The 24,419-nt window shown below is 46.7% G+C and overlaps 2 protein-coding genes and 1 long non-coding RNA gene across 4 annotated transcripts in view; 1 reads left to right on the top strand and 2 right to left on the bottom strand.

Moving 5' to 3' along the window:
- The window catches only part of efr3a (EFR3 homolog A (S. cerevisiae)), a 90,046-nt gene extending 81,269 nt beyond the window's left edge, over positions 1-8,777 (top strand). The window contains exons 20-24 of one of the 2 annotated variants that reach the window (XM_070973660.1): positions 1,450-1,535; positions 1,802-1,850; positions 2,133-2,236; positions 2,313-2,362; positions 3,243-8,777. In XM_070973660.1, coding sequence (XP_070829761.1) covers positions 1,450-1,535; positions 1,802-1,850; positions 2,133-2,236; positions 2,313-2,362; positions 3,243-3,348 — 395 coding nt within the window. In that variant the 3' untranslated portion in view covers positions 3,349-8,777. The remainder of the gene's footprint in view (positions 1-1,449; positions 1,536-1,801; positions 1,851-2,132; positions 2,237-2,312; positions 2,363-3,242) is intronic. The other variant, XM_070973659.1, reaches the window with a different exon arrangement.
- Positions 8,778-8,880: 103 nt separating this feature from the next.
- On the bottom strand, positions 8,881-22,260 carry oc90 (otoconin 90). The gene is made up of 16 exons (XM_070973987.1): positions 22,218-22,260; positions 21,820-21,888; positions 20,781-20,955; positions 20,287-20,393; positions 19,836-19,967; positions 19,274-19,318; positions 18,278-18,343; positions 17,581-17,691; positions 16,096-16,173; positions 14,736-14,936; positions 12,396-12,542; positions 11,437-11,535; positions 10,950-11,121; positions 10,748-10,854; positions 10,024-10,258; positions 8,881-9,133 (listed from the first exon to the last, which is right to left on the bottom strand). Exons 1-16 carry the CDS (start codon positions 22,258-22,260, stop codon positions 8,881-8,883), a joined length of 2,040 nt encoding a protein of 679 aa, XP_070830088.1.
- Positions 12,543-13,387, bottom strand: LOC139338574 (uncharacterized). The gene is made up of 3 exons (XR_011602631.1): positions 13,297-13,387; positions 12,892-13,050; positions 12,543-12,599 (listed from the first exon to the last, which is right to left on the bottom strand). It is a non-coding gene; the product is annotated as an uncharacterized lncRNA (long non-coding RNA).
- Positions 22,261-24,419: the final 2,159 nt, after the last annotated feature.

Below are 24,419 nucleotides of genomic sequence, written 5' to 3'. Positions count from 1 at the left end.
TGTGTCGTGTTCAGTTCTGTTGGTGTAGTTTTCATTATTAATGCAAAACAGAACAAATAATGCCTCGGCTTGTGTGAGCTTGCTTGGTGGAAATGGCTGCTCCAGTTTTATGTCGGGATCAATGAGAGCCTGAAGGACTCAACATCTAGTCTACGCGAAGCCAGAAAACAGCAACGGCAGGCCAGAGCAGCATGTTGGTGTTCAGCAGCGCTACAGGCAACACTTTCAAGCGAGGACACTGTCATGCCAGTATTTTCTCCTGATTATTGTGTTGTTTTTCAGTTAACGGACCACTGTGAGCTCGTTTAGTTTGTTTCAAATACTTCTGAGTTTCTCTCTGTCTGGTGTATCTGATGGAGCAAAGGCTAATAGTCAAGACAAACCCTGAAGAAGCGTTTAGCTTCTGGTAGCTAGCTGCTAGCTAAACTGCAAAGTTATCCTCTCTTTCCTGAGTTTGACTGCTGGTTTCTTCGCTATGTCAGTGACCTTAATCAAAGATAATTGTGGTGTAGTTCTTTCGGAGGGTGGGAGGTCAAAACTGTAATAGAAATGCAAACACCAGGCATTTCAGGTGTCTCTCGGCTCAGCCAGCTGCTGAGTCATACCCGTTTAAAGTGCACAAAACGGTCGAACACAAACAGCAATTATAGGTCTGTTTTCATACCTCATCTGATCCGTTACTTGTCCACCTGTATCAGACGACTCTGACGCCGCGTTGGTCCTCGACTTGTGGAAGCAGCTGTACGCCTGTGCTTTTATTCTTACTGCTGCAGTGGTATTAAGACAGGCCCTCCTGGGGACGAAGTACCTGACAAGTGTATCGCTCAGCAGGATCAGATGGATTTGTTCCACACTGTATTAAACCAGAACATCAAAACAGAGATGAAGTCTGGCTGTGTGGGTAATGGAGTTTGCACTTAGGGAGCAGAGAAGTTGCTGCTGTTATCAAGTGGCCTCTAAGAACGTGTCAACAAGTCCTCACGCCTACATGAAAGAACGGCTGGTATGTCACTGCCTTACAAAGAAAGTTCAAGCAATTAAGACTGCTCGGTTCAGGTTCAGTGAAGATTGTCTTCAGGATTTAAAAAAACAACATTAACTGCTGGGAGGAGGAACCGACCGGATTATCTGGTAATTTGAGGGATTTACAGATTCAGCCTTAAACTCGTCGAGGTGGCCTTGATCCATAATCCTTGTTTCATGTAGGAGTTAAAGTCTGGATGACGACAGTGAACATTGAGGCTAACGTTAGCTAGCATAGTACAGTTGAGTTATATTAAAACCAACAGTTAAAGGTATGCTATGCTTCCTCTTGGACGCTCACCTGGTCACCACCTTTTTATTCAACCCTGACCTCACCTGAGCTCCTAAAGTTGCCTTTTGTATGCAGCATTTATCAGGATTTAAAGGTGATTTAAATCCCAGGTTGAAATGTCTCTCGTCCTGCAGATGAAGATCGTCTGACCAGGAGGAAGAGTTTTGTGGACACAATCTCCCTTCAGGTGGACATCATGTCCAACAGCCTTCCGGAAAAGGTGAGTTTAATCCAGAGGGACGATGTCACAGGTCACTTTCAGGTTCATGGTGGCAAACAAGAAGGTGACAGAGATATAAGCTTCACACCAGATGTCAAAACACCAACATAGAGATACGAGTGGTGGAGGAAGTATTCAGATCCTTTACTCAAGTACATGTACTAATACACACTGTAAACATACTCTGTTATAAGCAGAAGCACTGCATTGAAAATGTTACTGAAGTAATACTCAGGAAAATGCTCTGTGTTTTCATTTCTCTGCAGTCGCAGCTCGCTGAGGAGATCACGTTTGAGACCCTGAAGAAGGCCATCGGTGAGATCAGACTTTCACTTTGTCCTCACCTGTCTGACAGTAATGTCCCATCAGGTCTAAAGATGGACTGTCATGACGAGGCTGAGACGTCATGCTGATGTCAGAATCAAGGTTGATGCATTTGCACGTATTTCTGCTGTTCTGCTCACGAGAAAACCACTTCACTTTGACCGTGAGCTGAATGAAGTGATGCCTGCAGTCTGCTGGACAGAAGCTCAGTGTTGTTGTCACCACAAAGTAAATGGTGGAATCTGACCTGACACCTCATTCACCTGTGATCAGACACCACCGGCCTGGAGGAGCAGGAGAGGGAGAAGAGGCGTCAGGTGATGGAGAAGTTCCAGAAAGCTCCGTTTGAAGAGATCGCTGCCCACTGCGAGTCCAAGGTACGAGAGAGGAAACCCAAACGCAGGTCTGCAGCGCTTCTACTGTGACTGTTTGTTAACGCTGGTTTCTCTCCAGGCAAACATGCTGCACGACCGCCTGGCACAAATCTTCGAGCTGACCATTCGGTAAGTCACCTTTGTCAACACTCCTAAATTCATCCAGGTGAAACAGAGGATCTGTGCGTTGGTGTTGAACGTGAAGCTGTTAAGGCCCGTTGTTTTCCTCCACCTGCAGATTTTCATCTGTTCTTCTGGAAGCAACAATCACATGACTTCCAGTAAAAACTGACATCAGAATAAAGTTTAATTTGATCTCATTATAATATTAAGAAGCATTTATGTCACCTGCTTTGTAGGTTTGTTTTTTATTTAATGCTGTGTTAGTGTTAGCTAGGACACGTTTTGAACTAATAACCAACTCCCTGTCAGCCTCAGCGTTACTTTGGGATTTATGCTAACTTAGCATGCTAGCAAGCCAAACATTGGAATGTTACACTAAATGTCAGCTTGTTCCCGTGCATGCGTCCATGGAAACATGCTAATACATTGCTAATGCTAATATGCTAAACTGTGCATGCCAGATGCTAACACGTTGATATGCTAATTATGAGCATATAAAGGCCCAGTGTGTCGTGTTTAGTGTCATCTAGTGGTGAGACTGAAGATTGCAAGCCTTGTCTCAGCCTCCTCTACACTGATGACAAAAGTCATGAATGTCTGTCTCTAGAGCCAGTGTTTGGTTTGTCCTTTCTGGGCTCCTGTAGAAACATGGCTGACTCCTGCATTCAGATTATTCAGTTTGTACTTTTTCTTTTTCCATATGCGTAAATATGTTCGTATAGGTTTCTTTGTTGTGGGATTATTCCGGGGTAGTTGTTAGCAATGCTAATGCTAATATTAGACTTTGCATGCTAAATAAAACTTTTTATTTCGTTAACAAATTGAGCGTGTTTTTTCTACTGGAAAATTTACGACGTCTTTAATTCTCTCATCCCGCCCCCCCCAGGCCCCCACCCAGCCCATCCGGAGTGGTTTCCATCTCAGCGGGACACACCCAGCATCAGTCCGTCCCCGTCTACGAGATGAAGTTTCCAGACCTGTGTGTCTACTGATCACATAAACACCACCAACGCACGCACACACACACACACACACACACACACACACATACACACACACACACACACACACACCTCCACATAAATAGCTGAAACACAAAATGCAAAATTGAAAATGCTGAGAAAGAACTACGCAGTCACAATGTGCACTCCAGTTTCCTCCCTTCAGACCAGCAGGGGGCGTCAGCGATGCGTCCACAAACACAAACTGCAGCAAAACAGTGAAAACGTCGAAGAGGAGTCGACTCCTCAAAAGACTGAACCTCCTCAAACTCACCGAACAATCCGAACCTGAACAGAGTCTCTAGTTTACTGTGAAAAGGTACTTCTGAATCCACAAAAGTCATTCATCATCACTGAAAGCTGAAACACCTTTTGTGCTCTCCTTAACGTGCTTTGACACCTGTACTAACGAAGCGTCGGCCCCAGCGGCTCCAGGTGAACTGATTTGCTGCACTTTGTCGCCTGACTCACTTCCCCGAAGCTAAACTAAACGTACGAATCGCCGAGAACAAAAAAACAAACACAACACGAACAGCTTTCACTCTGAGGCAGAGATGAAGCTGATGTTGCTTCCCAGCATGCCTCTGGTCCAGCCAAAGCTTCGCACCTTGTACATACGCTGTAGTTTAAAGCTAGACTCTCGTGAGAACAGCTAAAACTGGTTTCAGGCTTAGCGTTAGAAGCCGGTTTTAGCTGTAATGCCGGCTTCTGCCTCTTAACGACTAGCCGCTCTCCTGTAGGCGTCAGTGCAGTCACTGATCAGTAGAAGTGTACAAACGTTAGCCGTCAGCTAGAAAACCTGGACCAGCTCTCTGGTGCAGAAGGCAGATTAGCTTTAGGCTCGCTGCTGCTCGGCTCTTACAGCCGCTTCACTCTAACCGTCGCTCTTCAGGCTTTGCTGTTTTTAGGTAAACGAGCATCAGAAAGCGCTGCTTCAGTTTTAGACTTTTAGGCTTCAGCCCCGTTTGCTGGAAATGATTCGCTCATGGTTGGTGATTTTAGTTGGTCAGCTGCTGTGAAACTTTGGTCTGTTTGGTACACGGACATCGACTTACGTGTTGTAAAGATGGACTTTGAGTTGATGTTACTGAGATACAGAGACAAAGAAAATCTCCCAGCAGCCTCTTTTCTTTCCCCTCTCTTGCTACAGAAAGCCTTTGTCCTGGCATTACGTCCAGGCTGTGCTGAAGCAGAGACATCTGCTGCGTTGTTTCCGAGCAGTCGTGACGTCAGAAGTCTCGAAAGTGCTCGACTGGGAGAAATCAGAAGCATGAAAATATATTTGTAGGAATGAATCTCTATTAGCAGCGTGGATAGACTCAGTCTGTCGTTAGCTAGCTGCGCGGGAAGATGGCGTCCCGGTGTTTAACCCACATGCAAAGCTGTGATTGGTTGATTCTTTCTGCAAATAGCAGATAGAGCCACCAGTGGGCGCTATGACTGAAACCGGAGTAAAGAGATTCTGCTGCTGGCCAGATTCAGTCCTGCACTGCCCCCTAGTGGTTACACATAAAGTGCAGGAACAGCGCTGCTCACGTGACAGCTGCTTATCAATGCATATCAATACTGATAAATTAACAAAGCTTCGAGTAAATGGACGGCGCCATCAGCTGTAAAACTCCTTCTGGCCTCTCTGCTGACGACATGCGTCTCCAGCTCAAGCAGCAGCTTTCAGCTCCTCACAGCTTTGCTGGCAGCTTCTAAAAAACCAAAACATGTTTCGGTGCCAAAGACAGAAGTCGTTTCCCTCCTGCTTCCTAAATTCAGAATATCTTAATCTAAAAAAAAACCTGGATGTCATTGGAGCTGGCGTCCCGCAGCCATATGGACGGTTTCACTCCAGAACGAGAGGCGAGCGGCAGCAGCTGACGCCTCATCAAAGCTAACCTCATCACTGAATGCATTATCTGTCTAATATCAACAGCCGCCTTCAGCCACTCGGTTGCGAGGCGCCGACGTGTTGGAGGATTTAATCATCTGCACTTTTTTACCAGGCGTTTTGTTTCCAACAGGGTGCAGGAGGCGTTTTTGGAAGAGCTCCTCTCCTTCATATCTGGTGGAGCTGCAGCTGTGATGTGTAATAACTGATGGTTATCAGCATTTCCTCTGATCTGAGCTCAGTGGAGGGGGCAGATCCCCACTGCCGTCGTTCAGCCTGAGCAGCTGTGCAGAGCTCAGGTCAGCGCCGTCGGTTTGTTCGTGGGTTCGTCCTCGAAACATCAGAGCGTGCACAGAGGAGACGTTTAGTCCAGACCTGTCCCTGATGCACCTTTCCCCCGTTTAGACTCAAACAGAATGAGATGAAATCAGACGGAAAGCTGAACGAAAGCGATAAAGAGGAAGTTGTTGCGGTGTGTGCTCTGCTGAGCAGGACGTGGCGCCTGTGTCGTCCGTGGTCGTTTCAGATGGTTTGGTATGTTAAAAGCTGACGAGCTAACGAGCTTTGAGATCACCAACATGAGCCTGAGCCTGTTAATTTGTCCCACAGTTTGACGGCTGAACGGCGTCGGACCCCGTTTCCACCTGGTCTTCACACCGACGGTCTGATTCTGCATGTCGCACCTGGATCAGGAAACAAACATCTGACCACAGGTGATCAGCCAGGTGTGAAGGACACCTGAACAGAACGCAAACAGCAGCGTCACCTCAGGACTGAAACAGCCGAGGGTCATGTGATCAGTGGTGGCGGTTAGCTCTGGTTCTCTTAGGATAAGTAACGTTAGCCTCGTTAGCAAAGCTGCTAAAAGCTTCCAAACAATCTTTCCTCGAGGTTCATTGAGTAGCTTTTCTGGAGCTTTGATCATAAACACTGAAACAGTCTCTGGAGGCGTGCTGAGACGCAGCACAGCCGTGCAAACCCACGCAGATGATTCGTTGTTGGATATGACACATGATCACATGATCGGGCGGCTGCCTGCCTGTCACATGACCCTCACCTTAAACGTCCCATTGGCCCCTCGGGACCGTCGCGTGACACCTGTTTGCTGACACGTCTGCCAGCTTTGCCTTCACGATCTGAATTTGGGATTTCACTGTGGCCGCAAATGCAACGACCCGTCAGATGGCAGCTGGACACCAGGTGTGAACGAAGTCTGTCTGTTTCAGTTGTGTCATGGCTGCCGACGTTTGGAACAAACAGCCAATGGCTAAACGTTAGCTTACTCGCACTGCGTGTGCTCGGCTGTCAGAGGGTCGATGTCCATCTTTGGACAGTGAAAGGATTATGAGCAATAAAGGATAATAGAATAGAAATCCCTTCGATATGAGAAAACGTCGTCCGCTGAAGCGTTGAACTGATGCGTCATCGTCTGTGCTGCGTAACGTCTTAGCTTTAAACTTCATAGTTTGTAGCTCTACTAAAAACATGCATTGTATGAACTAACTGCATGATATCTTACTGTGACGTCGTCGACCGGCGAGTCGCTGCTGGGAATATGTGTTGAAACAAAAAAAATCCATCTAAAGAAGATTCTATCGACTGAATCCTAAAAGCCGATTTTTCTTCAGACTGCGGGAACGTCGCGGCGCCGCTTTGGAGGAAAGTGGGATTTTAACGGTGGATGAATCGTTTGCTTAGATGTGGCTGGAATACAGGATCACTTCCTCTATGAATGTGTCATTATAGCAGTATATCATATATTTTTGTACATTTTATGCATCATGTGTCGTTATATTGTTGCCTGGTAGAGATTTAGACTTTGGGAGATTTATTCTTGATCACATTTATGGAGATGAAGACGAGCTCTGATTAGTTTTCTTTTTAAAGTTCAGATTGTTGTTTACTGACGAGTCGACGGTTCAGGGTTTCAATGGGACGTGCGGGAGGAGCGCTCTCATTTCAGGAAATGTTGCTTGATTTGTTTTTCTATTGTACAATCCATCCTGTCATTTCAAAGCGTGCTGAAAAATCAATGTCAGATCTATAATCACATGTCAGTTATTTTTGCATACTCAGTGAAACAGTAAATCTGCTAGTCTCAGCATCTGGATTTTTATCCCCCACAAGTTGCAGCTTCGGCTTCGTCGTCAGCAAAGTTTAAAACTAAAATCCCTCCTGATGGAGTCTGAGCTCCAGATTCACTTCAGTTCTGCTGCAGAGAGTTTAAAGTTCTGCTCTGAGAAATGTCCTTTTTAAGGCTCCTTCAGTATTAAAGTAATCAGAGACAGCGGTCCGCACACCTGTGGGTACAGAGCAGGGAGCTGATTGGTCATCCCGCAGACAAAACTTAAACCAACACAGGCTGAAATGAGAGCTGATCGTCCCCCAGATAAAAGAAGAGCAATGGGACCGACAGAATCGGTCATGTGACCTGCTGTCTTGTTGGACTGTCAGTGAAAAGTTTTTAAGTCGAGGTTTTGCTCAGAAACTCTTTCAGTGACATGAAAGTGGCTGCAGTCTGAAGTTTGACCCAGCGATCAAATCACTGGATCAACGATTAGATGAACTTAACGAGGTGCAGACGCTCTGCACCGGAACTGTCAGTGAATCTGATCCTGAGTCTGCTCCGAGCTTCACCGATCGATGACGTTTCAGTCAGTCACTGATCTCAGAACAGCCTGAAGCCGAGCTGGATGAAGGAGTCAGCTCTGCTTGTGGTTTATTTAAAGCTCCGTCACCTTAAAGCAAAAAGCTTGAGCTCCCACAGCAGACACCAATCAGCACAGATCAGTTCGGTACAGATGGATCATTAGAGGGTTTTCTGTGTTCAACTTGAGGACGACTGGTGTGAAAAATGTCCCTCCTGACTGGTGACTGAAGCGCTGAGGTGACAGAACAGATGAGTGAAGCCTTTCCCGCCTTACGTCACCACGCTGGACTCAAACTGCTTTAAAAGACGAACACGCGACGAGCTTCTCTTCACTTTTCAAGATGGACGTTTTTCCAGTTCAGCTGAATTCTGCAGAGAAATGAACAAAAGAACGAGCTTCTGCTGTTTTCTTATGTTTGATGTTTGTATTTTTGTGCCAGTTATAGAGATAAAAGGCGTCACGTGTGTTCGGCCGCTCGAGCTTTCAAACACACGGATGGTTTTAACCACTCAGCGGCGCCGAGCTTCTGCTGCCGCCGCGAGCCGAGATCTGATCTCAGATCGATTAGTTTGTCACCGTCTGTCTCTTGTTTTTCCAGATTGATTAATTGATTGATTGTCTAGTCAGTAAAATAAAATATCTGAAAATACAGAAAACTCCTCAAACAGATTCAGTTCGTGATGATATAAAACAGAGAAAAGTCTTCGTTTGTTTGTGTTAGAAAATCTACAGTTGAACTAAATTCATCATCGTCTATCGACTGATTGATTAACCGATCGATGTGGAGTTCGGCAGCGGCAGCAGAGCGGCGTCGTTTTCCTACAGAGCCTCTATTTAATAGTAAACTGTGCTGAGATTAATGTTGGAGACTTAAATAAAATGTTTCTATCGGTTGTGATCTGGTTTTTACTGGATGAAGCAGACGGAGGTTCGCTGACATTCTTTTATTGAATTCACATCTCAAAGCTCAACTGGAAAGCAGCACAGTCGCTTCTAGTTCCTGTTCTCCTCCTCTTCCTCCTCCTCCTCCTCTCCTCCCCCCTCCTCTTCCTCCTCCTCTTCCTCTTCCTGTTCCTCCTCTTCACCTCTCCCTCCTGGTCTCCCTCCTTGGCTCTCCCCTGCACTCGGCCTGTGGTTGTGGGTTTGAATCCCGCCGTGTGTCGTCGGCTCTGTGCTCTCCTCACTGGAGGGAGGAGGAGGAGGAGGACTTGGCTTCTCTTCGTCCTTCAGGTCGGAGCTTTCATCACTGCAGACAGATGAACGGAGTTGAAACAAACATGAAACTCATTCAGGTGATGAATGGAGACAACGAACGAATCATCGGCCTGCAGGACAGACAGAGGGCGGAGTCTGTTCTGTCTGCTCTTCAGCGGGTCATTTACTGGTCAGTACTGGAAACCAGTGAGATGTTTTCTGTTCCTGAAACAAACTGCTAATCTGCACCACAGATCACTCACTCCTTTCAGAAGCCTTTTTCTTGATGCTTGAGGTTTGCAGCTTGTTTGCAGTCACATGACGTTAAGTTCAGATGGAGGACAGGAAGTGAAACCTGCAGCGGACGCGATGGAGGAAAGTTCTTACTGTGCACGTTGTGTTGGATGTGACTGTTACGTTATAAAGTGGACTGTCGTCGTGACAGTTAACAAGCTTTTATTACGTTTTCAGTCAGTTTCTTGCATTTTTCACCCTTATGAACAACTTTTGGTATTTGATAAAAGTTCTTCTCAGTTTGATCAATTTGAGCAACTGTTAACGACGCCAATCACTCATTTTCAGTGTGTTGTCGTGTTTCCTGTGCAGAAAATCACTTCCTGCCCTCCATCTGCAGTTCGTGCCACAACAAAAGAGCAACATGACGTCATCTGCAAAGAAAATCTTCAGTACAAAGTGATAAACACTGGAGGTTAACTGGACTGCATCAGGCTGCAGAGTCAATCTGTGAAACGCTGTATTTGTTAGCATCTGTCATTTTAAACCAGGAACTATTTTGTCATCATCAAGGCGACGAGGAAACCGCTGAAAACTGAAAGAAGGATCTGAAGTAGAAAGTGGAGCGTGTATTTAAAACACGTTGAAGCTCGTTTTAAATAAAGTTCTGTGGGTTTGGACACAGCCTGGACGCCGCGCTCCTCTCACCTGTCCTGCACTCGGCCCGGTGGAGGTGTGTTCGTGTCCGTCGGCTCCTCGCTCTCCTCGCTGGACTGGGGGGTCAGCCGCGGTTTGGGGGGTCTGCTGGCCCGGCGGCAGGGGGGTCCGGGTCCGCGGCACTGCTGCGACGGCAGGCTGTGGTTAAAGTGGGCTGCTGCCATACACTCTGCAGTGGTTTTATCACACACACACTGCAGCTTGTCGCATACCGTGGCACCCTGACCTGGGGTGGGGGGGGGGGTGGGAGTGGGGGTGGGGGGACAGATAGTGAGGTGAACAAGATTTTCACACATCAATAAATGTCTTGAATTTGTGAGCCAATAGGCCAATGCAAACATTTCACATTACAAGAACCGGTTAAACACCAGCTGGCTTTTATTATGAAGTAATCACAGGAAATGCAACACGTTTGTCAATGAGCTTCACACTGACTGCTGTCCTTCACTAAAACTGCGTCTACACAACAACAACTCGGTTTGAAATGCTAGTAATGGAGGAAGAAGAGCCACAGCGAGCTGAGCGATGAAGAGCTGCAGGCTGCACACCTCTAGCTTCTCAGGCAGGTAACAAACTCCTTCCACTGCTCCTCAGTCAGATCACAGAATGAAGGAAAAGGCCAATTATTGCCTGATTTCTCCTTTAACACTGATAGAAGGAACCTGGTGCTTTTATTGTGGCGTCTCAAACGCTGGCGTTGCTGTCCTGTACTCACATCGTGGTTTCCCGCCCTCACAGGAGATCTGAGCGTTGAGCTTCCTCTCTGATCTGCAGCCCATGGAGCTGATCTGCAGCAGGCAGCAGCGATGGAAGAAGCAACACCTGATGAGGAGCAGCAGAGCTGAATGAAACCGCTTCCTCAAACACTGATGATAAATCCATAAAACGGGAGAAGACGGCGAGGAGCAGCTGCTCACCTGTCCAGCTGGTCCAGAGGCTGACCTCCGCCCTGCTGCCCGCAGTAGCAGCCGTACATCTCGTACTCGTGTGGGCATCGTCCCGTCAGGCAGTGGAGCATCTCGCCCAGAGCCGGCATCTCCCGCCTGGCTCGCCCATCGCCGCCGTACACGACGAAGGAGCGACTGCATTCTGTTCAGAGGAGGCACAGCTAGCACGTTAGCTGAAATCAAAGTCCTGAATAAAGGGGCGTAGACGCTGCACAGATGTGGCGAAGCTACATAGTTAAAGGGCTTGAACATGGCTGTTTAATGCTGACAAGAGGTTGTTCCACACTTTGACAATCAGGCAGGCTGATCCACAGCTCAGGGACACAATAATGGAAAAGCAGTGGGGGAGTCAGAGACGCTTCGTGTAGCAGAAAACATCAGTTTCAGTGTTCGTGACTGGACTGAGAAGAGGTTTTAATATCCTCTCTGACAGATTATCTGAGACACTCTGCTTTACCTTCGCTGTCTGGCTGCAGCTGCACGTCACTCAACCCCACCGAGTCCAGCAGGGACCAGGCGAAGAACGGCACCGTCCTCTTCTGAGCCACGTCCCAGCCTGCCAACAGACAAACAGCTGCTTCAGCAGCTTCAAAGAGCTTAACCGTCATCCTCAGAGGGAGACGATGAACATGTGTTTTCTCTACAAAATATCATGAGCACCATCCTGATACTGACTTCAAGTCATGACCTTCAGGCTGGATATGTGAAGGAAAGTGTTTGTTTTTTACATTTTAGACCAAACAATCGTAAAAATAGTCGTCAGATTGGTCAATAATAAAATAATGAAGTTGTATTCACTGTAAATGTGATGATTGATGAGTCACAGCTGTTAATCCAGGAGGGTTTTCTGCCTTGTCTGGAGGTTGTGTGTGTTCAGTGTTTCCTAACCTGGAGCCAACTCTTCTAACAGCGAACAGGCTCGATAGCTGACTAGCTAGGCGGAAGCTAAGCTACATCCAGCTGGTATTTGAGTTTGGAGGGTGTGTGAGCCGCGTGGCCTGTCGATGGTCGTCAGAATGATACCTGCTCAGAGCAGAAGGTGTGTGTGTGTGTGTGTCATTTAAAGGCAGTTCTCTGTGAGCAGGAGTTACTATTAGTTAGTTACTAAACCCTCCTCACTCATTGGCTGTGAGGGAAAAACAAGCGTGACTCCATGTTTAACCTGCATCAACAAAAAAAAGCCCAGTTTGCGGTGATGGAGGTGCATCAGCTGCTCTGTGGATCCACTTTGGTAAAATGGGATTTTATTGCTGACGTCCATGATGAGATTCTTCATAAGAGGTCATCAATTACTTAATTTGACTTCGATAGCCGTTTAAATATAATTAACTTTATTGAATCCTGCTTGATTTATTGATTTTATTTAATTTCAAATCAAAGAGGAGCAAAGACGGAAAGCACGTGTTGTGTTTGTACCATCTGTGTCTTTCTCCTGCGAGCTGTCTGCCTGCTCTCCTTCCACACATGGCGGCTCCTCTGCTGTTTCCCACCGCCGCTCCTCAGATTCAGCCTCCGTCATCGTCGTCGCTGCCGTGCTGCGGGCGGAGGTGTTGATGGAGGTGACTCGTGTGGTCTGAGAGTCGATTCTCGGTGAGGGTGTGGTTGGTTGAGCTGCCGGGCCTGAAGCAGGAAGAGGAAGAGGAGGAATCAGAGGATCAGCCTGAACCAGTCTGTGGCTGCTAAAGCTGCTGCATGCTAACAAAGTTAGCTTTGTTAGCATTTGTCAGCGCAGATTTGGCTTTTCTTTCTCTGGATTTTGATATTTTTGTCATTGAGTTTTCTGCCTCCTGCAAACGTTCCTGCAGATTAAAGCGAAACTTTCTGCAACAACTGCCAACGTTTAATGAATTCCACTCATGCGGTGTGTTAGCGTGACGCTAATTCATCTCCAGGTGAAGCGCTGCAGCCTCACCTCGGCTCAGAGGGCTGGCAGGTGCGGCAGCAGGTGTGGGCAGCCTCACGTTGGGTGTGGGGGGGGCGCCGGCGGTCCTGACCGGGATGCTCTCCGGCCGTGAGCTTGTCAAGGATCTTGGTGTCGCCGTGGTGATCGTTTCTGGGCCTGTGGAAGCGGCTGAGGTCACGAGCACATCACATTACTAAATATGAGTAAAAACATCAACTCTGAGTAAGAGCGACCTCATCGTTTGAAGCCATTTCTTAAAACTCACGACTGAATTCATCCGATATTAACAGGATTTTAATGAGTTTATGTGAATTAGAGTCGTTGAACGCTGCCGAGCGAAGACTAATGTGTAAAAATGTCTTTAAAATAAATCTGTAAGTAAATGCTTAACGACACCCGCAGGTAAAACCTCACCTGACGGAGCAGCTGACGGTGTCGAGCCCCCTCCCTCCTCTGTGGCTGCAGGCCGTGTGGGTGCAGCTGTGGAGATCTTTGTGTCGCTGCCTGAGGAGGAATAAAAGATAATCCACAAAGCTCACTGTCAGCAGCTTAATGGAGGAACTATTTCCTCTCTGCACTTTCCTCCTGCGCAGTGATACTGTGGCAGAAAGAAAGTAGTCCGACATGACTGGCCAGCTCAGGGAGAAGTTTACTTCATCAGAAATATGACTGAAGTACACGAAGTACACGTTTACTGTTTGTACTTCATTTAAAGTACGTTTGACATGTACTTTTAAAAAGTCTACTTCTACATCTCATTGAGTTAATGTACTAAAAATTAATATACTAATTCTTAAAGTGGTATTTCAAAGTACTTATAAAAAGTGTACTTCATTGTAAGTGCACCATAAATGTGTACTTTTAAAAAATGTACTAAATCACAAGTACTTTTAATAGTAATAGAGTGTATATATGAAAAGTACACTTCATGTCCTTTGTAGTACCCTGTCAGCATGCTTAACTGAAGTTTACTTTGATTTCACTTCATTTGAAGTATATTTAAGTGTATTTCCAACACGTTGGTGATATAATACAGTTGTACTGCGAGTGTGTTTTGGATGAATCCTGATTTTCTCTGGTGAACTTCAGTACACTTTACTCAAGTATTACTCGGGTGGTACTCCAGGACTACTTGAGTACACTTAGCCCACAGTATTAGTATAGTTGATGCATTTTTGTGGCGCTGAGCTGTATCATGTTAGAAAAGTCTCCAGCGATCCTGCGACATGAAGACAAGTTTGTTTAGTGAAACTCACCGTGCCGTCCTTCATCATCGTTATCCTCCTCTTCTTCAGATGACTTTGAGGGTGTCGGCCTGGATGCGGTCGTTCTTCTCTCAGATGGATTTTGTGGTTTTGCTGAAGTTGTGATGACGACTGAACCTGCAGAGACGTCAGATATAATTAAAAATAACCGTTAAAACGTGTCGAGATGATGAAGATGAAGATGATGTCTTCAAAAGAAAGCTAAAAACTGATCTCTGAACTTTAACCTTTAACTAGCCGTGACTTCCTGATACAGACCTCAAATCTTTACTGGTATTATCGAGTGGGTTTTATTCTCCATCATCATCATCATCATCCTCATCATCATCATCATCATCATCATCATCATCATCATCCATCTGTGCCTGCTTTTAATCTTCTTTCCAGGTCTTTTCTACGTGAAGCACTTTCAGCTACATTAAAAACATTCTGTCATTTTGAACGTGTTTGTCAAATGTTTCTGTTTTGCATTTTGTTCATATGTGATGTTAAATGTAAAAAATAAGTCATTAAAATTCAGCCAGCGCGAAACATTCTTCTCATAAGAGAAATGTTGGACCCCCCCTGGACCCCCCCGGTCTGAATCACCTTCCTCGGACGACTCCTCCAGCCCAGTTGGTATCGGCTCTCTGGGAGTTGTAGTCCTCAGAAAAGTCGTAGTCTGTTGTGAAGGTGTGACGTCAGCGCGCGAAGCTGCAGGCGGCGACGGCGTCTCCACGTTTCCGTCTCCAAAGTTCGGTGAAGAGAGTTCGCTCGGCGTTTCTCTGTCGCGGACGAACAAAACCGAACCTGCAGCAGAACATCAGACAAGCGTTGAAAACGTTGATCAGACTCAACATTTTCCTCCGTTCTGTTCAAAATGTTAAAGTTTATTCATGCAGTATCAGAGAAAACATTTTACTCTCCTCTCATCCATAATAACTAGCAAGGAACATTGTAGCGCTAGCAAGCTAACCTCCCTAGCATCACTAACGAAACACAAAGTTATTACAGTTTATTTTAGATGTATAAACCGTATATATTTCTTTATTTTCAGTGGTTTAGTGAGCGTGTTGGAGTCTGTTCTGTCGATCCAGGTGTGCTAACACGTTGCTCCACAGGTGTATTTGTACCACTGACTGCTCGAGCTAATTTGATAGCTTCCTCTGTTTTGAACACGGTGGGTTTCCCTCACTGTCAAAATTCCCCAAACTTGAACTCAGTACACTTAATTTGGGTTTTTTTATTCTAATAAACTGATATCAGCCAAAATCTTGCAGTTATAACCGCTGGACAGTCAACTGACAATATCTATCTGAAGATGCTAACATTAGCTTCCATAAGATGCTAATCCTGCAGCTGTGTCGAATTAAATAAAGGTTTTAATAAAGGAGTTTTATTTCTTATTAATTCCACTTTTCATTTGAGGAACACTTATTTCTTCCTTCAAACAAGTTTCATTTAAAAGTTTTCAAATAACTAATAGTAATATTTTGTTTTCCTGAACATCATTTTCTGTTTAATCCTAAGACTCAGAAACGCATCACTTCCTGTGTGGCCGTTCAGCACAACAGGAAGTTCAGAAAAGTATTTTCTGAGGAGGACATCAGGTGTTCAGCCACAGGAAGAGTACGTCACCAGAATAAAAAAAAAAACACCAACTGTTCTTTTTGTTTTACGTGGTGGAGACAGACCGGCTCACCAGGGCTGACTGAAGGACTGTGGGTCGTCTGATGCGTATTTATGTCTCCGAGCTGAGGCTGTCCCTCTGTCAAATCTGAGAAAGCAGCAGAAAATAAAACAGCGACAGGAAACGTCTGAGCCAAGTGAGTCACGGAGCAGCAGGAGACGAGCAGCGGGGAAATGATTTCTGCTCGAGCCAAATTTAAAGCTGAACAGCTTGGAAAGACGCTTCGCCAGAAAACAACTTCAGGCGGAAACGAGAGGGGGAGTAAAGGAACCGTTTTACCTTCAGAGATGATGCTCGCCCGCGTCGTCTCTTCCTCTTCTGCTTCCTCTTCGCCACCCTCACCTTCCTCAACCTCCTCTGAAAGGACAAACCAGAGAAAAACCACAATTAACAATTCATATTTACTTTGTTTGCAACGAGAGTTGAAAAGGTTTTTATATTTCAGAAATTAATATTTCTGATTTTCTTACATGCTTAACTGAAAAGATTAAAGGGAGAAAAATCAAATACGAGTGAGTGTGTTTTATCTGTCATCAGTCACTTGAGTGCATCGGTCAAAATGTACTGAGAAACAGTGTCCACGCGCTCGTTTTATATGAGTTCATGCAAACCAAAAACATTTAAACCTTACGTCTACGGTTAAGGTCTGGTGTCGTAGAGGCAACTGAAAGTCCTCCAAATATAAGCTTTAAGATCTGCGGTCAAAGTGAGAAAGTTCGCACCATATTATTAACATAATATATGATTATCATGATCATTATTCTGTAAGTTCTTCGCAGTCAGGTGATGTTAAATCCAGATGGAGGGCAGGAAGTGAAAACCACAGAGGACGAGATGGAGGAAGGTTCTTACTGGGCTGGTTTAGATGAAATTATGAGAGAGAGCTTTAAACAGAAAATCTGAACATATGTTGGACGTGAGTCTAAGGTGATGAAGAGGAGCGATTTTTCTCCTGAACTGAAAGATTTTCTGATATTGACGCAGCGAATAAAACAACTACCTGCTCAATCAGACGTTTTTGGTTTCTTGATGTTTGATGACGTTACGGTTGTTTGCTTCTTTAGCCGTTTGCAAAGGTCCAGTGAAACGCCACTAAAGACGTAGATCGTCCACGTTATTTACGTTCAGCTGTCTTATGTGAAACTGTTTACGACAATTAAATAAGTGTTAGTCGTGTTGCTTGTAGCTTTAAAGCTAACCATTTCCACCATTATACTCCTGACCGCAGATGGCTAACAAGGCGTTTTTTCCAGCGTTTTTTCACTCAATTTCTTCCATTTTTCGCGATTATGACCAACAACTTTTGGTACTCAATAAAAGCTCCTCGTTTGATCGATTTGAGCAACTGTAATCGACACAAAACATCGGTATTTTGAGTGTGTGTTATAGTGCTTCCTATGTAGAAAATCACTTCCTGCCCTCCATCTGCAGAGAGAAGAGATGTGACGTCATGTCCGAACAAGCTATTCTCCTTTTGTTCAGTGATTATTCATGCTGCCACAAGAGGGCGCTTGTCAGGACAGTAAGCAACTCGTCAACATGTTTAGAAGATAACTGCATCAACATGGAGTCACTCGAGATGGTGCGTCTGTCTCCTCGCTGAGGTCAGAGGATTAAAACCAGTTTCTATTAAATTCTTATTAAATTCATATTATTACTTATTGAAACGAACGTGTGTGGACCCTGCTGTTAAAACGTCCAGGTTTGACCCTCTGCTCGTCCCCGTGTCAAACCTGTGATCTGTGAGCCAATGAGAGAGCGTACCAGCAGGCGTCAGCTGAGGGGGCGTGGCCGGCGGCGGCGTGATGACGTAACCGTCCGTCTCTGCAGCGTCGCTCTGGTTATTCGATCCGCTGGTCGTTAGCGGGTCCATCTCTGCCGGACAGACACAACAACAGCTCAGACTGAGTCACGGCTGGTCCTGCAGCCACACGTCGCACCTGATGAACTTTATCACTCCATCTTTATTTCATTTCATTGTTTAGTTTTTCCACTTTCTCTCTGAAGAAGACGGCTAACAACAGGAAAACTTTGGTCAACAGGACAGACGGCTGCATGTTCAGACTTAAAACTGTTCAAAGAGACGTTATTTGCTTCGCAAAGCGTCAAACAGACCCAGAATCAGTGCAGGGCTTCACTTTGTCTTTATGTTCATCATCAATGAATCTGAGTGAAACTTTGGATTTAATAATTCATCTTTAGTCCATGAATTGTTAATTTATTCACTGTCTTGATTGACAGCTTTGTGAATAAATGTGATTTCATACGAGCTTTACTGTGAAGTTTCATGAGGAAACGCCCTCATGGATCTGTGTGTCTGTTCAAATCCCAGCAGCTCTTCATCTTCTCACTCCAGGGATTCGCAGCAAAACACCATTTTTGTTCCCCTCTGGAGACACAGTGATGTGCAGAGTGAACAGAGAGCTGAGCAAGGTGAACTCAACCACAACAGGGCTTTTACCTGCTGACAGGAAGGAAGAGTTGGAGAGCTGGAAGCTGGCAGAGTCGTTTCCCGCTGAGAGAACATCTGGAAAGAAGGAGGACGGGGTGAGACCAGCAGGATGAACTCAGGCTGTCTCTAAAGGGTCAGTCCAGCATGAAGTCACATGATGAGGATGCTGCTGCAGGTGTCAGCGAGGAAGATCAGGTCTGAGCAGCACATCTGTCGTTTACATGGTAACCTCAAAGATGGAGGATGAAACTGCTAACTTTCCACGGTTTCCAGGTGACTTCCTGTTTCTGATTTCACACAAACGAAGCCCCTTCATGTTTTTAATGTACGGTTATTTTCAGTCTGTGCGTAACTTAAAAACAGCAACGTGAAAACTCGCTGTTGTCGTCTTATTGCACAACAAAAAATGTCTCCAATGAGTGTCTAAAGGTCCTGCTCGCCCTGACCTCTAGTGGTGAGGTGGTGCACTGCAGTACCATCTACACCCCAGCTGGGTGTGGTCACAGGTACGAAAGGCTGTTTAAAGCCGATGTAAGTTCAAACTGGGGGGGCTGGAGGCCAGATGTTTATTCCCCCGGTGTGGCATCAATAAAGTGATATCTCATCAGACCTCCAGCAGGCTTTACACATCTTTCTGTCCTCTTTAATAAACGTCTCTGGTCTCTGCGGCTGAGAGCAGAACATCTATATTTGGAGCAGACGGATCAAAGGCACTCTGTACAATCTTTGATTTTTGTTCCCGGCTGTCTGCGGGCAGGAAGCCGCAGGATTAAACGCCAGGAGGTCATTGTTTTAATTGGCTCAGAGCCACAGAGGTGTGACTCAGTCTTCTGCCTTTCTGCCCAATCAATCGCCTCCTCGGGTCTGACATCGCTGACCCGCTCAGAGGCCGGCGCGCCGTCTGGAGAGCGCTGACAGTGACGTTTGGGCGGCGGCGTCCTCTCTAAGCTCCCTGACTCGGCATCATTCGATCAGACTTTGCGTGCTGACGTCACTCAGACTCACCTGCTCCTCTGAAGGCTTCGCTGGTCTCGGCGCTGCTGAGCAAATCTGAAGCAGAATCAAAGTAATGAGACTCAGACTGTGTCAGGCAGAGTGGACAGAAAGCAGAGGCCGAGCTAATGAGGCCAGCTGCTGCTAACAGCACAGTCTACGAACTCCTTTAATTCACTGTGATCAGCACAGCCTGCCGAGTCCTTCAAAACAGCCGATCCCACGTTCAGAGCTGAGTCATTCATCAGCAGCTGATGAGGATATTGTGACAAGGTTAAAAATGGTCCACTATTTTGGTTATTGTAGTATTTTTTATGTCGATCTGTGTGTTTTCACTCAGCAGGAACAGTCACATGACTGAAAGACGGATTTCCTTCAGCCTTATTTTTTACATATCTTGAGTCTAAATGTCTAAAAGGTTTTGGAACTGGTCCCGCAGATCGCCTCATGCTCAGTAAAACAGGGCTCATACTCATCGTTAGTGTCTGACAACAGACAGTAAAAAAGCCCCTCATTGGAGTAAATGTACTCAGTTACTTCGCACCACTTCCTGTTTCTCCTCTGATGAAGTCACCTGTGTGGTTTGAGGCGGAGCAGGACGAGTCGGCGAGGCCTCTCAGGGATGAGTTGTATGAACTCCGGCTCATGCAGTCGATGGCAGCCCGGTCGCACTCACAAAACCTCTGCTGACACCGATCGCCAGCATCTCCGAGACAAGAAGACAAGAAGAAGACGTTAACAGACACGGAGCCACGCAGGACGGTGCCGCCATCTTTGTGTCCTCTGCTGTAACAGCAGCAGGACGTCATTTGGCCTTATTTTGATTTAACATCTAGTTCCTAAAATCTTCACATGCAGTTTTGGAAAATACACTCATTCACTGAAGACTGACATCACTTTCATGTCTAAATGCTGAATGTGAAGCCACAGCTAGCAGCTGGTTAGCTTAGCTTCACTCAGAAACAGCGAGCGTGGTTCATCCACGGGAAACAGCTTCTGCTGTGCTGCTGATTCTGTAAACTCACCACAGCTGCTGTTGGCTGCTGCACAGGTGAAGTTGTTTGGCAGCAGAGGCGGCTCCAGCCTGCAGGGGGCAGCGTTCTGGTAACACGTCCTGTGAGTCTCACAGCACCTGCAGCAAAGACGGAAGGAGACGCTTCAGGTGTTATTTACAGAGAGGTCCAAGGTTCCTCAGGAGCCTCTACGTTTATACTAAAGCGACACAAAATCTATTGTAAATCTACTCTTTTCTGAGGAGGGTCTCATTTTCAGTCTCTGTCTTATGAACTCCTGCCGTCCTCTTCTCAGGGACAGCAGGACTGCTGATGCAGGTAAAATGTCGTCTGAGGATTTGTTATCAGTAAAAGAGTCAAAAAGCTTTGTGCCCTGTGCGTTTGAGGACTCTCGCCGCCCTCTGCACACGCAGCCTCCAGCCTCTGATTCAATTAAAGCGCTATGGCCTATTTTGAATTCAGCAGCTGCTGCAGACGCTTCCTGCTGCGAGCTGAGAGGTACTCACACGTCCAGAGGATCCACAGGGTTTCCAGCCGCCACCAATCTGCAGGAGCACCCGTAATCTTCCAGCTGGCGTGGACAGAGCCCCGCCACGCAGCGCAGTTTCAGAGCAAAACTCAGCAGCGAAGAGAAATTATCAAAGACGGCGTGAAGCCAGGTGAAGCGCAGGCCGAGACAATCTGCACGAAGAGAGGGACAGAGGACGGAGGCTGAAGAGACGCACACACAGAGGACGTAAGAGGAACAAACCCCAACAACTTCACCCTTTCTCCAACTCCATTTCCTCCATCTTGCAGGTGGAGAGCAGATTTAATCACAGATAATCCTGCTGTCAGGCTCCAATAAGCCGAGTGGAGGGAAGAAGACGACTCAGGCTGCAGCTCTGCACACGGCAGGCGTCACAGGACGTCCAGGCCGACTGATTCACGGCCTGTGACATCAGAGACAAAGGACAAAGTCTGGACAGTCACTGTCCAACACTGCTGCAGTTTTCCAGCCTGAACACACCGTTAAGTGTCAGATCAACGTGGATGATCTCTGGACGTGCGGAGTGAAGATGTTTCACGTGAAGCCGCTGAATCATTTCTCTAAACGAGCCAATCAGGCTGAAAATGGATGTTTAGGATCCAGTGACACTGAATCCAAACACGTCTGAAGGCTCGAAAGGTGGCGAGCGTTTGAGATGCGTCGTCGTGTTTGTTGTCCAAAGATCCATTTTTAATGAAGCATCCTGCACAGTGAGGACGAGTCCACTGAGAGGTGGACGGCTCTCTGCTCATCTGCTTGGATTAAAGACGTATCTTCATTAATATTACGTATTTGTGTGACAAAGATGGTTCAGATTCACGAGGGTTCAGCTGATATTTAGCTGCGACTGACGGTGAACCCTTCAGCATTCTGACCTTTCTGTTCGTTCCCTGCAGGCTTCAACATACATGAAACTCTGATCTGAAGTCAACGAACCAACAAATCAAATTGAATTAGCTGATTCATGAAGGAACATTAGCGCGTCTCACGTGACGCTCACATGGTTTCATCCTCACCCATCATGCCGTCTGGGTTTTGGTCGCCGGCCTCCGGGTCGGGGCAGAAGATGGAGCCGGCAGAAAGCGCTGAAGACGAAGATGAGTAATTATTAGAACAGAGATTTGATGAATATTCGACATAAACCATCGTATTGCGTCACGCCACATTAGCAGAATTACAGAAAACATGAAAGCGTCACAGAAAAGACTGTCGGCTTGGTGTGCAATCAATAAAGTTAAACCTTCAATAATCCAACGATGCACTTAACAGATCAGGATCGTGGTATAACGTCTCTGTGGTCTGGTTAATGAGGCATTAATGAAGAAATCTGTGAATATTATTAATGTTAATGCTCATCAGTGGATTCTGGCTCAGGTGTGATGCAGGTGTTTAAGGGGACGTCTCAGGGACTCACCGTGTGGAAGAGCAGACAGCATGAAAATCCATGTGAGAAACATGGCGTCGACCTGCGGTCAGAGGCTTCAGATGGACGGCCAGCTTTCAGGAGGAGGAGGAGGGAAAGAGGAAGATCTCAAACCAGACAACCAGACCAACATGGACCAACTGACAGGTACGACAGGTACACACACACACACACACACACACACACACACACACACACACACACCGTCCTGCTGCCTCAAACACTCACTACAGCCCCAAACGGGGATTCCTCCGCCGCTGAAAATAGTCCCTGACCAAACGCTGTCTGCTCCTGTTTGTCTGCAGAGAGCAGCTGAGACGCACACACACCAGCCTCTGTGTGACACCCTGAAAACACTGAATACGTCAGCACAAAGATAAACTGCGACACAAACGCTGCACTGATTAAAGAGAAGATTTCATTTGTTTTCAGCTTCTCCATCAGAAAATGCTTTGAAAAAAAAAACCCGAAACGTAAGCGAGAAATCTCATGAAGCCTGTTAGCACGTGGTAAACACAGCAGCACCATGATCGCATCTGTAATGGCTTCAAACAGCTCGGCCACCTGAAGCTTGAAGGGTGTCATTAACGCCGAGCAGAGCAGGGACGTTAGCGGCACTTCTGAGGTCAGCGCTCTCCCTGATGAGGTCATATTCAAGCTTCATTCAGTCCTTCATGTCGCTGTACATTCATGGATTCACATAACAACCAGGTCTCTGTAATTTATACAATATATGAAGCAAAGAGCGGCCACGCTGCGAGGAGGAAACAGGCTCAAAGCATGCGGGAAAAGCAGGATATGGTTCTTCTTCTTTAACATCTGCACACTGTGTCAACATGAGCGTGCCCGGCCTTTCATGGGGGGGCGAACCGAACGAGCCACCAAATGTTTTTCTTGAGTTTAACTTTGAAGTTTATTCTGTGGTAACTGCAGTTTTCCTCAAAAACAGTCTGATCTGTGGAAGACGCCTCGGGCTCGCCGGCCTCACAGCTGCTTCAGTCTGTGGTTGTACAGGTTGGGTGGGACTGAGGGTGTGGGGTGGGCTGAAGGGGTGGTGCATGGGGGGGCTAAGGGGCTTGTGTTCAACATAGATGCTCTTATTTCTTGCTTTCTGGCAGGTTGTGAGTGACATTTTTGCTCACTCATGGCCACTTCTCTGCAGCATCCCTTTCTAACGGTGTTTGACCCTGAAGCTGAGCGTCAGCAGAGCGCAGAGCTGCAGAGAGGAGATCACTGCATCACACGAACTGCACCACGACCTGTCAGAGTCAGCCGCCCAGCAAACCGCCAGCTGAGTCCACCTCAGCAGACACAAAGCAGCACCATCTGCTTTTGGTGAGAGAAATCTTTAGCTGTAAATGCTGATTCAGCAGCTGGTACCTGAGCGGCGTCTGTGGGTCCGTCAGAGCTTGTTGGATGAAAACATTACAGAGTAATAAAACAACCAACCAAGACCTGAAAGAAAGCAACCACCTGACAAGCCTCCGATCACTGAGTGCAGCAGAGACACAAGCGAAGCATCAAACAGGTGATGAGCAGTGACGAGGATCTTACCTTACTCGTGGCGTGGCGGCTGCAGACGTTGTGGTTTCTTCACTGACTAAAGGTTCGTGTTAAACTCTGCGTCATTATAGGGAATGGGACGTCAGCAGCCAGCAGAGAGGCCTTTTGGTGCTTTTGTCGGCTTGTTTTCCGCAGAATAAACTCTCAGCTCCACTCACGGTGTTTATCAGTCCTGCCTGAGGAGGAGGGGGCACCTTCCCCTTCACTTCAGGTCCTATTGGCTCTTGGGTGACACCTGAGCAGGAGCTTATCATGGTTTGGTTCCTGTGCAGGTATTTGAGGCTTTGACGGAGGTGAGGTCCTGACAGGGGGACCCACAGAGTGGTCTTTGTCCCACAGGGGGCTGGATCTGTGACCCCAGGGTCAACCTGGTCTTATCTGATCCTCCCAGGAGTTCAGATCAATGGAGGAGGGGTCAGTGAAGAAGAGGAGCGGGGGGCTTAATGACGGGGGGGCTGATAGTGGGGCTTTGTACGGGACAGGTGCTTCAGTGGGGGGGGGGGTGCAGACGTTTAAATGTCGTGTTACAAACAGGAAGTGGATGAAATTACAGAGACGCTCACAGAAAAGAAGTGCCACTCCTCTGCTAATGCAGTGATGATGGCACTGGTTTTAGTCCAGCGTACTGGT

The sequence above is a fragment of the Chaetodon trifascialis genome, chromosome 11 (genome assembly GCF_039877785.1).
Source record: "Chaetodon trifascialis isolate fChaTrf1 chromosome 11, fChaTrf1.hap1, whole genome shotgun sequence".
NCBI lineage: Eukaryota > Metazoa > Chordata > Actinopteri > Chaetodontiformes > Chaetodontidae > Chaetodon > Chaetodon trifascialis.
Note: the sequence above shows the minus strand (reverse complement) of the source record. Positions and strands in the feature narration are given on the sequence as shown.

Excerpts from the sequence above, each read along its gene's own strand:
- oc90 (XM_070973987.1), bottom strand. The coding sequence starts at position 22,260 with ATGTTTCTCACATGGATTTTCATGCTGTCTGCTCTTCCACACG. Across the intron at positions 14,937-16,095 it reads GGCGAGCATCATCTCTGAAG|GTTCGGTTTTGTTCGTCCGC; the intron begins GTAAAACGGTTC and ends GTTCTGCTGCAG. Across the intron at positions 10,855-10,949 it reads CCTCTGGACCAGCTGGACAG|GTGTTGCTTCTTCCATCGCT; the intron begins GTGAGCAGCTGC and ends GCTCCTCATCAG.